Genomic DNA, 13,722 nt, shown 5'->3' with positions numbered 1-13,722 from the left:
TTATCTTCAGGCTGCTTACATACATGTGGCAGTACTGCCAAGTCACAGAATGTTTTTAAGACTTGTAATAGTGGGCCAACACTGTCAATACACAATACTTCCCTTTTAGCCTGCTGTGGGCCCTGCATGTATACCCAAGTGCATGGCAGTAGTGGTGACCTACTTGAGAAAGAATTCATGCCTTCTGAATGATTGGTTAGGACAAGACAGGTCTGAACATCAGACCTGAACTCTTGCTGAACAGGAGACCATCTACATTAGTCCTGACATGGAAAATTTGAATTAATTGGGGCTGTAACACTGCCTGCCGTGGTAGAAGAACATGAGTACCAACCTCAGGGCAGACTGTTAGGAACCAGGGCACAAACCCCAAATAGGCTGAGAGTTCCAACTTAAATTTCACCAACCAATATCAAGTGGAAACATCTCAAGTATTATACTGACCCTAACATGGAATCACAGACAATTCCCTTGGGTACTCTGACCTATCTCGCCACCCAGCCCTTACACCAAGAATCACCACTCTATTCAGATTACTCACAGTCCCAAAGCACTACTCACTTACCACAGGTCAGTTTCACCTTAGATCTAACACCAAAGACAACACTTACAGCCAATTCTATAATAAAGTATATAAAGATTCATGAAATATTAAAAGGAAATTACAAGGTTAAAGCAAGCAAACAGTCACATGCATGAATTACTCTTCAATTTTAAAAGGCAATATAGGCTTCTGTAATCAGCAAGCTCTGTTTGAGCTTTAGGGCTAACTCAGGCTAAGCAGCTGGGGATCTCTTGCTATGCCTAGATACACCTTGCTGCCAATGCTCCCCCCAAGTCCAAACAGCATAGAGATACCTAGTTCCTTCTCTTGGGATTTTGAGCCCCTCCTGCCATGTGGTCTGAGCTGCAAACTCAGCTGATGGGAGGAATCCGCTTGCATGACTCATTGTCACAGGGAGGAGAGAAGAACAACAAAAGTCTTTTGTCCTCTTATTGACAGTACATACGGAAATTCCAGTTGCAACGTCCCACAATCTGGTATCGATGGACTTTTCCTTTGGGGAAGGGCGTAATACCTTCTGTTGAAGGTCAGCTCTTCACACTAATTAATGTGTCTCTCCTGTCTGGTGATTTCCCAACTCACAATACAACTGCTCAAATATTACCTTTACAATATAGGCTACAGATGTTCTAAATGAGATTAATTCACACAGCTACTTGCAAGTATTCAATAAACTCTGAATACCAAATGCATGCTTCCAATCTTAATACCTGTTTTACCAATGCTAACACATAAGTGAGCCAGACTGATTCCAGCTATGTATTTGTCAGTGTTCAATTGAAACATAGGGACCTTGGCATGAGAGGACACCTGATCTGCCAGTGTCACGGGGCCCTACTCCATTCTGCAAATTTGATGGCTTTTCTCTCTCTAGAGAAATCTCAGACCATTCACTAGTTGTACTTATCTCTTAAGTCAGACCCCACCGTCACAATCTAATGATGACTAAGGCTTTTAGGCCATATTGCCACATGTACTTGTGTGACCCAACATGCCTTGCTTCTCCTGTGCATCCTTCGAGCGTGGCTGAACTCAGTGTATCAACCGAAAAGACATCCCTTAGAATACTGGTACGGGTTTGTCCTGCAGTCCTATAGCCTCCAGAGTGGTGGATGGGTCAGAAGAACACATGCAAGGGCGTACCCTTTTCTTGCCCCCTTCAATTGTTACTGATGCTTCCCTCCTGATAGGACAGGGTGCTTATCTAGAAGGGTTACAAACCTAAGAGTTAATATGGAGAATTGCCTCCTGCTCTATCTGTGTCCGCAAATTCTGCACGATTCAGAGGGCTTGTTGTGCTTTTCTGTGTAAAGAGCTTGTTGATCTAGAAGCTGACCAAATATACAGCCACAGTGTACTACCTAAACAGACTGGGACAGCATGATCTGATCAGCTTTGTCTAGAGGTGATAAATCTATGGGACTTTTGCATCAAAGAAGGGGTTGCTCCCATTTCCACACACTTACCAAGTTCCCAGAATTAGTTGGCCAATCACCTCAGCAGGAGACTTTCCCAAAATCACAAGTGGTCCCTGAAGAATAGTGTGCTCCGAACCAACTTTCAGGTCTGGGGTATTTCAGCATTTGACCTATTCACAACAAAAGACAAGAAGTGCCATCGGTTCTGTTCCATTCTGAGTGAGCCAGAGTACAGGTTTGCTAACCCAAACCTTTCTCTCAACATGGGGACTGAGCTTCATGTATGCATTACCCCCATTCTGCTTATCCCACAGGTTATTGTCCAAGTAAAACAAGACCAGGCCAGGATAATTCTCATAATGCTATCTTGGTCAAGCCAGTGCTGGATCTCTGATCTTCACAGTTTCTCGATTCAAACTCCATGTCATCTCTGTCTATTCTTCCAGGCCTACTGTACCAGCATCCTAGACCTACATTGCACCCAGATCCAAACAGTCTGTACCTCATGGTGTGACTGTTGAGTAGTTAGATCAAACAGAGAGACTGCTCAGTGGCAGTTCGGGAAATATTGCTTAATAGTAGAGAGCAGTCTACTAGATGCACTTTTTCTTCTTTGAGTTCCTGCTCGTATCCATTCCGTGCTCGGGGTGTGTGCGTGCCACGTGCGCGGTTGCTGAAGATTTTTCCCTTGGGGTATCCGTAGGACTGGCTCTCGTTGCCCCTGGAGTCACATGCAGATGCGTCGGTATAAGGGGTGCCGCCAACTCCGCACCCTTACTGCCTGTGACGGTTACTTGGAATGATCCCTCTTGCTCTTGCAAGACTTCTTTCCCTTGGACTTTATAATATATTGTATAGTTTTTGCAGTTAGTTTATATAGTTCTTAGTAAGTGTTAGTGTATATAGGGTGAATAGTGGTCCCTGTTGTTGACGGATTTTCATACCAGGGCCTGGTCATGCCCCAGTCCCCGAGCTTCAAGTCATGTGCCTCCTGCCGCAAGCCCATGCCAGAGAGTGACCCGCATTCTAGCAGTCTAAAGTGCCTCAGGGAAACTCACATTAAGGAGAAGGGCCAGATCTTCAGGAGCTTCAGCCCACATATTCAGAAATATAGACATATTTGTATGGAGGCAGCCCTCAGACTGGCCTAGGTGCCAAGCTGATCCAAATCAGCACTGAGCTCTTCAGCTTCCCTGCAAAGGACTCCACCGGCACCATTCTCCATCCCTGGTGCCGAGGAAGAAGCATTAGAAACAGCGCACCAAGAGAGGGCGCTCTCCAGTTCCAAAGAGGGACAAGTGAGTCCCAGACAAGGACAGAACAAGGAGTAATGGTCTCAAGTTGCAGTGGGGGAGGTTTAGGTTGGATATTAGGAAAAACTTTTTCACTAGGAGGGTGGTGAAACACTGGAATGCGTTGCCTAGGGAGGTGGTGGAATCTCCTTCCTTAGAAGTTTTTAAGGTCAGGCTTGACAAAGCCCTGGCTGGGATGATTTAATTGGGGATGGGTCCTGCTTTTGAGCAGGGGGTTGGACTAGATGACCTCCTGAGGTCCCTTCCAACCCTGATATTCTATGATTAAGTGGGGAGTGACTAATGCAGTGAGACCCGTGCTGGGCCACTCGTCCTCCCTAGAGCCATTGTTGGCTCTGGCAACTCCACCTAGAGTGCTAAGTCCAGTCCACCTGCAACAGCAGGGGTAACTTCACTGTTTCACTCCAGGCAGTGTCAGGAATAAATCAGTGGGAACAGAGCAATTCCATATGATGAAAGATTAATGTAAGTAAGCGTGCTCTATCTAAAACTGGAGTTTATTAGATTGGAACAGTATTGAGTAATTAACAGCATGTTTGCAGTGGCCAGTTGTTACCTGCCAGGGAGAAAAGCCATCAGGAAAAACATCTCTCAAGGTGGCTTCAGAGGACTGCTCCAGAATACACTGTCTTAGCTCATCTTTTATAACTAACTTATACATCTTAAAGAGTAGCAGCCGTGTTAGTCTGTATTCGCAAAAAGAAAAGGAGTACTTGTGGCACCTTAGAGACTAATAAATTTATTTGAGCATAAGCTTTCATGAGCTACAGATCACTTCATCGATGCATTCAGTGGAATTTTCATTTTCCACTGAATGCATCCGATGAAGTGAGCTGTAGCTCACGAAAGTTTATGCTCAAATAAATTTGTTTAGTCTCTAAGGTGCCACAAGTACTCCTTTTCTTTATACATCTTAGTGACCCCTATTAAAATCATTACTTTTCCTAACTTTCAGTAAACTACTTATCAACACATTCCTAACAATCTTAATCATAATAATACTTCTGTATCAGTCACCCAAATTCAGGGTTTTCCATCCACTTAATTTCTTTTTCTCAGTTGTTGACTTTTCTTTCCCCTCCTCCCATTATGATTAGCAGAAACTGCGAGCTAGTTCTGACCTTGCCTCTAAAAGCCTGCTTTCAAATTAACCCTTTATTATGTGGTGTTCTATTTTATTAATTCATGGTGTGTGAACGCGCATAATATGGTTGCAATGAGTTTGATCACATTCTGGGGTCCACCCCCCTCAAATCCAAGGCAGCAACCTCACCATCAGGATTCTGTCAAGTCTGTATGCTTGTCATACTGTGTCTTGAGTAACAGTAGTTGTGCTCACACTTGGCTTCTCCCCCCCCCCCCCCACGTAATGAGCTCCTGGACTGCATCAGAGGCAGATGTCTGTCATTAGTCAATTGTTGGAGAAATGTGTCCATCATTGTTGTGATGCCAGCCATTTCTAGTTGGGGAAGGGATGTCAGGCTGAGCCTCCTTGGTATGGTTCCCAGTAAGGCTAATTTATGTGCTTGGTATGTTGCAGAAGATTATTGTAAACTGGGGGGAAGGCTGCCTTCTGGGCCTGTTTGTGACAGAAAAGCTTATATTGCAATTTTATTTGCACCCACAGAGTTAGCTTTTGGGTTATAGAGAAGAGCTATCGGAAGCTCTGCTGATGCCAGCTGTGCAGGAGTAACCACCGTAATGCCAAAATTGGCAAGGCTTTTAAATTTGGGTGGATTCTTCTGACAAGCTTCCATGGCTTTAGTTTGCCAACCCTTGCCAAGCAGCAGGTTGAATCACACCCAGTCAGCATGCGTACTACTGGCAACATTCTGTATTGTTGTTGGCCAAGTTCAGCTGCTATGGTGTGGGTGATCATGATTCTGAGAAAAATTTTACCAGATGTGCTTTATTCTTGGGGTTTTCAATGAATTTTCTCCATTGGGACCATGGATTTTTACTTCATTGCTTTGTGATGATGCCTCTGTGCATGCCCAGAAACTTTCAATTGAATCTTTGACATGATATAAGTAAAGACAATATATGTTCTTTTGCAGCTCTCATAACTCTGTAGAGGGTGGTGTACTATTCTGAAACCCAAGTCAGCAAGTTCTGCAAAGCTAGTTGCACCTTCTGGCCTGACCATTTGAATAACAGACTTGCCATTTGCTATCCAAGTTGTGCGCATGTTGAATGCTGGCAGTTGATATGGACTCTCACTCTTTCTAATTCAGGCAATAGCTTACTCTTTGCAGTTTTGTTCAGGGTACCATCCAAATGTGCTAGAACATATTGAACTGTAGAATGCTCATGTATCTCTTGTTTGTGTAGTTACTACAAGACAGCTAAACAACTGTCTTATCACTACTAACTTTCAGGTTGAACTTCTTGCTTAGAGATGCAAATGTTTTGATGTTGAGCTTAGGCAGTGGTTCAAAGAAACCAGTGGTATTTGAATTTAATCCCTTCCACATACTGTTTCATTGCTTTGATTCCTATATCATTTGTAGTAACAAGCTTGGTAGCAATCTTTGCGGGTACAAACAATGCCACTTGCAATGTTGGTGAATGTTCTCAATTCACATTCAAATCAAATGGGTTTGTCATGGATTCAGTGATGGTGCAAACTCCCTTATTTACATCTCCTTCATCACATTGCATGCAAAGTGGTGCAGCCTCCTTGTGTTTTCCTTGTGACACATCTGAGTCTACTATATAACACATGTTATCTTTGTGGAAGTTGTGATAGCTAAGCACTCATGAGCAGTGATGAACCATCTAAGATCCTGGTTTCAAAGTGAAACCCACTATATCCCCTTTTTTCTTTATTATCACAGTTTACTGTTTGTTCAAGTGCCATGTCTATCCAGACTTTGCTGAATTTATTTGTAGACTGAGCCACTGCATAAGTTCCTTGCACAGATTGATCATGAACTTTGGGCGGCTTAATCTGGCAGAAACTTCGTATCACTGATGTACACAGATACCCAGCGGGCATAGCTGGTACAGTCAAAAGTGAAAAGTAGTAGTATCTCTAAAAGCACTGCAAGATGTATGTGCCAGTTGTTTTCACTTTCTGCTCTAATGAAACACATTGAGATGTTAACCATTTTGATGTAATCATCTCAGAATGCAAAGGTTTGGGAAGTTGCTGTTCCAAAATTGCAGAATCTGTGTACTACATCCAGTACATTCTTGAGGGCATCACTGAGCTGGGCAAGTGTCTGCTGTGAGACTTGTTGCACCATTTTCGATACCGGAATTTGACATTCTTGGAGCTTGCTGTTGGTAAGGTCTACATCACAGTCAATCTCATTGTCTTGTATCCATTTACAAAATGCCTGCCACCGCAATCTGGACAGAGCCTCCATTGTAAGCTTGTGGGCCTTCATTCCACGGTTGTATAACTGCCTTTAAGTAGACTGCTTGCTGTGTTGCTACCATGCAACTGAAATTCTATGAGGATGTCTTCCAGAGCACTCTTCGTACTTCTTTCCAGTTATAGCCAGAAATGTCTGTGCTATGTAGAAACCACCCATTCTCAAGATTGTTTTTTCTGAAATTCCTCTGGGCACCTCCACTGAATCACTTTAGCCTTACAATATATAGCCTCATCAAATGTCAAAACACCATCATCTTGGCCAAGTGTCCTAGACATCTTGTTGACATTCTTCATTACAGTGAAAACTGTATCCCATTCAGTAGCTGATGCTGGCAGCACTGGACAGTACACAATAGATGTTACTGTTGGAATAGCAGATGAAATAATCACATTACATTATGTAAGCGAATCATAAATTACACATATAGACAAAACAACAAGCAGAGAACATATTTAAAGTTCATTTGCTATAATGAAATCACTATGGGATGAAATAAATGTATAATTATACACGCATTAAAGAAGAGTCATTACTTGGACTTTTTCAGGAAATGTGTGAAGGCAATTTGAGATGATTTACAAAAGCACCCATAATTCTCAATTACCCCTACATAATACAACACACACACAAGCAAATAACTCCAGGGAATTAATCCCTTCATAAAAATGTGTTAACCATTTCTGCAGATGGATGCTACAAATTTCAGATTTAGGCAGGATTTTCCATTTGGGCCCCCAGACTATAGCTTCTTTAATGGGCCTCCATTTGAGCCTATGGCCACCTGTTCTTTTGTCTTTTGATATCAGAAGAATCCTGCCTCATTCCTATTATGTCAGCCAGAAGAGTGGGTGAGCATCAGGGTCTCGTAGCAGGACCTCTATATATGCTGTTTATCAAAGATCCAAGTAGCTTTGAGAGCACATCCAAAATTTTTAATATATTTACCTGTGTTTTTTCTTAAAAGCCGCTCTCAAATAGGGATGAGGCTCATCTGCATACTTTATATGTAAAGCCAGTATTAGCCTTCTGTCTGAAGAGGACTGAGCCTTTTAGGCTGTCTCCTCAGCTCTTTGTTTTGTGTGCTGACAGAGTAAGACAGCAAGCAGTTTCCAGATTACTTCCTGTATCATGACAGCTTATGAGATAGTGAATACCCCTCCTTCACAGAGACTGTCAGCCCATTAATGAGATCTCAGGCTATCTCTAGCTTTTCTAAAGGGCATACCCATACTGGATGTTTGTAGGGCAGCTATTTGGTCCTCTGTGCATACCTTCATTCATCATTACACCATCACTACAGTTGCAAGATCTGATACAAACTTTGGAAAAGTGGTGTTATAGTTGCTATTTAAATAAACTCTGATTCCTGCCTCCTAATGGTACTGCTTGTCACTCACCTGAGTGGAGTACACATGTGCAACCACTCGAAGACAAAACTGTTACTTACCTTTATTATAACTGTTTTCAAGATGTGGTTGCACACGTCTTCCACGACCTAACCTCTGTCCACTCTGCATCGGAGTCCTGTATCTCCAGGTTCAGATGCAAAGGATCTGAGGGTGGTCTGAGTGGTGCTATTCTTACATAGTCTTGGGGGAGAGGGTCTGAGGATGTGTAGGTTATGAGCACTGCCTCAATGGGTTCTGCTGCAGAAAACTCTCTGGCTCCAGCATCCTGGTTGCGCATATAATTGAGTGGAATACATGTGTACAACTGCATCTCAAAGAACAACAGTTACAGAACAGGTAAGTAAACATTTTTTCCGCTAGTGCACTTTGATCTACTCCTGGGAGTAGATTAAAGTGCACTAGGGACGTGGTTCTCAACCAGGTGTCCATGGCCCCCTTGGGGGCCACAAGTTGGTTTCAGAGGATCTGTGAGCCCTGAGCCGCCGGCACCCTGTGGGGCACAAGCCCCGAGCCTATGGGCAGAGTTGGAGAGTCTCTCCCCCACCCACCCCCAAACTGTAGTGCCTTAACCAGAGTGGGGCAGTCCCAGGGGAAGCTCCAAACGCTCCCTCTACCTCTTCTTTCTCCCCCCCATGCCCCCTCCCGAGGCCTCACCCCCCTGCCCAGGTCAAAAATGGGAAGCCAGAGCTGAGCAGAACAGGATGGCTGCTCCTCTGACTAATGCCATGGAGCGGGCAGCCATGGTGCTCCTCCTCCTCCTGGTGTCCGGGTCTACAGCTGCTCCTCAGCTCCCATCCCCCTTTGACTACCCACGCAGCCAGTAAGAGCAGCCTGGATGGGAGTACCTGGCTCCAGGGCCAGCAGAGCCCTTTGGGAGCAACAACCACGGGGTGGACCTGGGGAGCCCTCCCAGCACACAGCCCCTTGCTATCCCCCTGCCTGCACACAGCCCCTAGCTACCTGTCTCCCTGCACCGCGAGTGCTTTTCAGACTTTTTGAGCTGAGCATACCCTTTGAGTTATGATTTTTAGTTGCTTCCCCCCTCCCTGTTCCCCTCTTCCCCCCCCTCCCCCAACACTGACAGGCTGGGTGGCTTGCTGAGGTGAATCGGAAGTGGAGTGTGGTGCTCCCTTCCTGGACCCTGCCGTGTGGAGCTGGCCTGAGCCCCATCTGGCCCTGCTCCCTAAAATAGAAGTCAAACTATGCCTATGCCCAAGTGCACTGTCCAGCAGCTGGACCCTGTGCCCCACAGGCCAGAATCCCAGAAAAACACACGCACCACACCACCACCCCCCTGCGGCTGAAGCTCCAAGCCTCCCTGGGCCCTAGAGTGTTTATAGCATGTTGAGGGGGGCTCAACGAAAGAGGGTTGAGAACCCCTGCACTAGCAAACTGTTAGTGCATGGCAGCAGGGTCCACATGGACACTTACTGTGCATTAGGGTAGTGCAGGGCAGATCTACATCCTATCTTGCTGCAAACTAAGTGTTCATGTAGACAGGGCTTCTGTCTCCTGTGATTTCATAACTCCAGTAGTTCCTCAGTCCTCCATAAAACTCCAGAGGTAAACAGGACTTGCTTTTTTAGTAGAAAAAGCAACTCAGAAATCCTCCCCCGTATTTAATATTAATGTAAACAAACATAAGAAAAATGTTCAGACATTCATCTATCCATAAAGATGCTGCACAGGCACTATTGCCCCACCTCCCAATTTTAGGCCACCATTTAACATAGAAGGTATAAACCTGTGAATCTTTCCACATAAAAGGTGGAAAGATAATATTGCAGCAGCAGAAAATATTCTTTTATAGAATTGCTGGAAAGAAGTGAATGTAAATATTGTCTACTGTATAACAAAGCTATAAAACTACTTCATTCACCACAGAGCTGAAACAAAAAGAAACTCTAATAGTCTGTTCAATGGAAACAGCAGGAGAACTTAAACTGATTATGATTACTGGAATTGGAATTCACTCAGATGTGCAAGCTTTCTTCTCAAAAAGGGCAAAGAATATTTAAGTAACACACGTGATCTGAGCCTGTGGTACGTTTTGCCCAAAGTAGCACAGTGTCCACTAAAGTCATTCTGAAGCATTGGTTGTACTGATTCACTTGAAAGAAAAATATTTAATAAATCACCAGTACCACTTCCTGCAGCAGTTATCCCATCCAAGAGGTTGAACTAGCCCACCCTTACTTATCCTGAGATCAGACAGGGTCACAGCAGATAATAATGGCCACAGAGATGAGAGGGAAGGGCAAGAAGACTGTGTTTACCATTTTGTCTAGGCTTTTGGCTGTATAACTGTATGCACGTAAAATGAGCTTGTCCCCTTTTCATGCTTCAATAGCAAAGTTAAAAGTCCCATAACTGATTCCCTTTCATTAAGGCCTATTTTGGCTGAGTCTAAATATTATGGAGTCTACTGGGAGTTACATTTTACCATTTGGGAAGAAGGATATATTTAATGAAACCAGTTTTTATTATTTTTTTTAAAAAGCTACAATAAATCTCGTCGTAGAACTTTTACTACAAAAAAATCATCTATATTCTTCTTTAAGCACAAGAGATCCATGAGTTTGTAGAGCCTGCACTAGAGCAGTCAACAATTGTTGCTGTGCTATGGAGATGAAATAGTGTTGTTTGTTACTATAGTGCCTACGAGCCTTAGTCATAGACCAGGACCCCATTCATCAAAGTGGAGTACAAACCAAACCGATCCTTGCCCTCATAAGCTTATAATCTAAGAATAAGATAAGACAACAGATAGATGTAGATAGATGGGGGAGTACAAGGAGTTGGTGTGATAGGCAGTGATCTCTGCACATCAGCAGTCTAACCATAGTCAAGTTTTCTATAGGCATCGCAGCAAAGGAGCATTTTGAGGAGGGATTTAAAGGTTAATGATGGAGTAGTTTGTGCAGCCCGAGGGATAGCACATGAGAAAGCATGAAGGTGGTTGTTTGAAAATTTAACAAGTGAGTGATGGAAGCTGGCATCATGGACCAATTCGGGAGGAGCATCAGCTTGACTGGGAATAAGAGATGATAGGTAGGATGGGGTTTGACTGTGAAGGTCCTTGAAAGTGAAGACAAGAAACTTATTTTTGATACAGTAGAGAAGGGGAAGCCAGTGGAGGGGCGCAAAAGAAAGCTATGGTCTAGGAAAATGATCTTAGCAGCAGCATTCTTAATGGAAAAGAACCTTAATGCAGTAATCGAGATTTAAGGTGACGAGAGTTTGGACAAGAGTTTTGGCTGTGTAGATGAATAGGCAAATCCTTATCTTAGGTAAGATATAGATACGACCTATGAGGACCTAGAGAAAAGGCAGAGTAAAAAATCATACACCGGTTATTGATGTGAGTGAGAGGATGGTGAAGTTGTCTACAGTAATTGAGAGAGGAGGTAGTGGCAAGGGCTTGGGATGGATTATTAGAAGCTGTTTTTAACCATATTCAACTTGGGCTGGCAGCTACACATCCACAAGGAGATCTCACAGAGAGAGGTTGACTTTTTAATATGGCTAGAAGAAGACAGGTCTGGAGTAGACACACAAATCGGTGAGTTGTCTTCTTAGAGATGGCAGCTGAATTTGTGTCTGTGGATGAGATTACTCAGATAAATTGTAGAAGAAGAAAAGGGGACCAAGGACAGAGCCTTGTGGAACCTTCACAGAAAGTTGGAGGGAGAAAGAGGATTCTTGAACATGCTGAAGGAACAATTAGAGGTAGGAGGAGGACCAAGAGAAGACAGTCAGGGAAGACAATATTTCAGGAAGAGGAGTATGGTAGATAATGTCAAATGGACCAAAGGGCGTGAAGATGTAGTATTGGTGCTGAGCTTTAGCTAGGAAGAGGCCATTAGAGGTTTTAGGAGGAGTGGTTTCAGTGGTGTACAAGAGGCATAAGCTGGATTGGAACAGGGTCTAGGATACAGCTGAAGTAGAGGAACTCCAGACAGTGACTGTAGATAGCACATTCAGTGAACTTAGAGACAAAAGGGAGATGGGTAGTTGGAGAGGCAAATGGGGTTAAGAGGTTTTTTGTTTGGTTTGGTTTTTTTAAGATGGGAGAGACTTAAGTATGGTTGTATTGTCGGGGAAAAGAGTTAGATGTGAGGGAGAGGGATTAAGGAAAAGAGTGAGAGGATGAGAGTAGGTGTGGAGGAGATCAGGTGATGGGATGGGGTCACTGGGGCAGGTGAAGGGGTTAGAGAAAAGAGCAGACAATAATCTTCTCTGTGCTGGGAGAAGGAGACAAGAATTGCAGGATGTGGTATGCGTGCAATTTCATTTCATGGATTTTGAGTTTTCGTCCTTGCAGGTTACAAAACTTTTGAAGAATTACAGATCACATTCTACATTGCTTGCGTTGCCCTCTAAACTGTTTTATCATAAAGAGCTGGAAGTTTGTGCAGACACTTCCGTAGTAACTTCTTTGTTGGGTTGGGAAAAATTACCGAGGAAGGGGTTTCCACTAATTTTTCATGGCATAAAGGTATGTAAAATATTCTTACTAAAATGGGGGTGGGGAATTAAGGGAGATTTGATAGGTGGGAGACTCTTCTTCTTCAGTAACATAAATTTCATATGCTTGGAAGTGCAGTAATTGGAGAAGGACCTGTTTGTTTTTCCTCAGTCTAATTCTAGACTATGTAGATACATTTAATCAAATTAGCCGACATTGCTGTATAATTTGACTTCTTTCCAAACCAACTCCTAAGTGTTAAGAAGATAATCAGCAGGTATTTATCACTAAATTTGCAACAACTCTGTGTCTGATCTTTATTTTCTTCTCTCCTAATGCAGGGCACTGAAACACGTGAAGGACACAACCCCTCTTGGTTTAATCCTACAGAAGCAGTTCAAGTAATGCGTTATTGTTGCCTTCTTGCAAAACATGTTAACAATGCAGTGTCGGTGACTGATATTGGAGTGATTACACCATATCGTAAACAGGTCTGATTCTGATGCTTATAAGTGATAAGTTTCTGAATTTAAACTCATATTTTTGATTCACTGCTAGTCCTGTTTATTGCAAGAAACTATTGCAAACTTTGGACTGCTTTCCTAGTCGCATTATGTATTGTACTGTCAATCATATTTAATATGCTATTAAACTATCAGATAAAAAGCTAGCAGTAATGAAAAAGGACACATTCTGCTTCTCTCCCCCACGTTAATGTCCCCAGATCTATCACAGTTGGTTTTCTGCCTACTTACAGAAGCAGTTAAGAAAACTGTGGAGAGACTGGATAGTAGCTAAATACACCGTAAGAATTTCAACATTACAAAATTTCTTAGAAACTATATTAATGTGAGGAAAAAGCCAAGAAGTGTGAACTAATTTGAAACTGAAAAAATATCAGTTGCTGGTTAAAATGTTGAGATTAATTTTGTCCATAGACAACTAATCGTACCTAATACCATAGACAACTAATCGTACCTGTGTTATTGGGTACTTTACCTGTTAGCCCTGGTCTGCACTAGGACTTTAGGTCGAATTTAGCAGTGTTAAATCGATGTAAACCTATGAAGCCCTTTTTTCTACTTAAAGGGCTCTTAAAATCGATTTCCTTACTCCACCCCTGACAAGTGGATTAGCGCTTAAATCGGCCTTGCCGGGTCGAATTT

At 43.2% G+C, this 13,722-nt stretch overlaps 1 protein-coding gene across 4 annotated transcripts in view; it reads left to right on the top strand.

Moving 5' to 3' along the window:
* Window positions 1–13,722, top strand: part of MOV10L1 (Mov10 like RNA helicase 1) — a 97,346-nt gene that overhangs the window by 68,953 nt on the left and 14,671 nt on the right. For all 4 annotated transcript variants that reach the window (XR_014709111.1, XM_084610389.1, XM_084610388.1 and 1 more), the window contains 2 exons: window positions 12,413–12,586; window positions 12,898–13,047. Coding sequence is in view for 3 of the 4 variants with exons in the window: in XM_084610389.1 (XP_084466515.1) it covers window positions 12,413–12,586; window positions 12,898–13,047 (324 nt within the window). In the remaining variant the exon portion in view is untranslated. The remainder of the gene's footprint in view (window positions 1–12,412; window positions 12,587–12,897; window positions 13,048–13,722) is intronic.

Source organism: Lepidochelys olivacea (assembly GCF_965140295.1).
Source record: "Lepidochelys olivacea isolate rLepOli2 genome assembly, chromosome: 1".
NCBI classification, from domain to species: Eukaryota; Metazoa; Chordata; order Testudines; family Cheloniidae; genus Lepidochelys; species Lepidochelys olivacea.
Note: the sequence above shows the minus strand (reverse complement) of the source record. Positions and strands in the feature narration are given on the sequence as shown.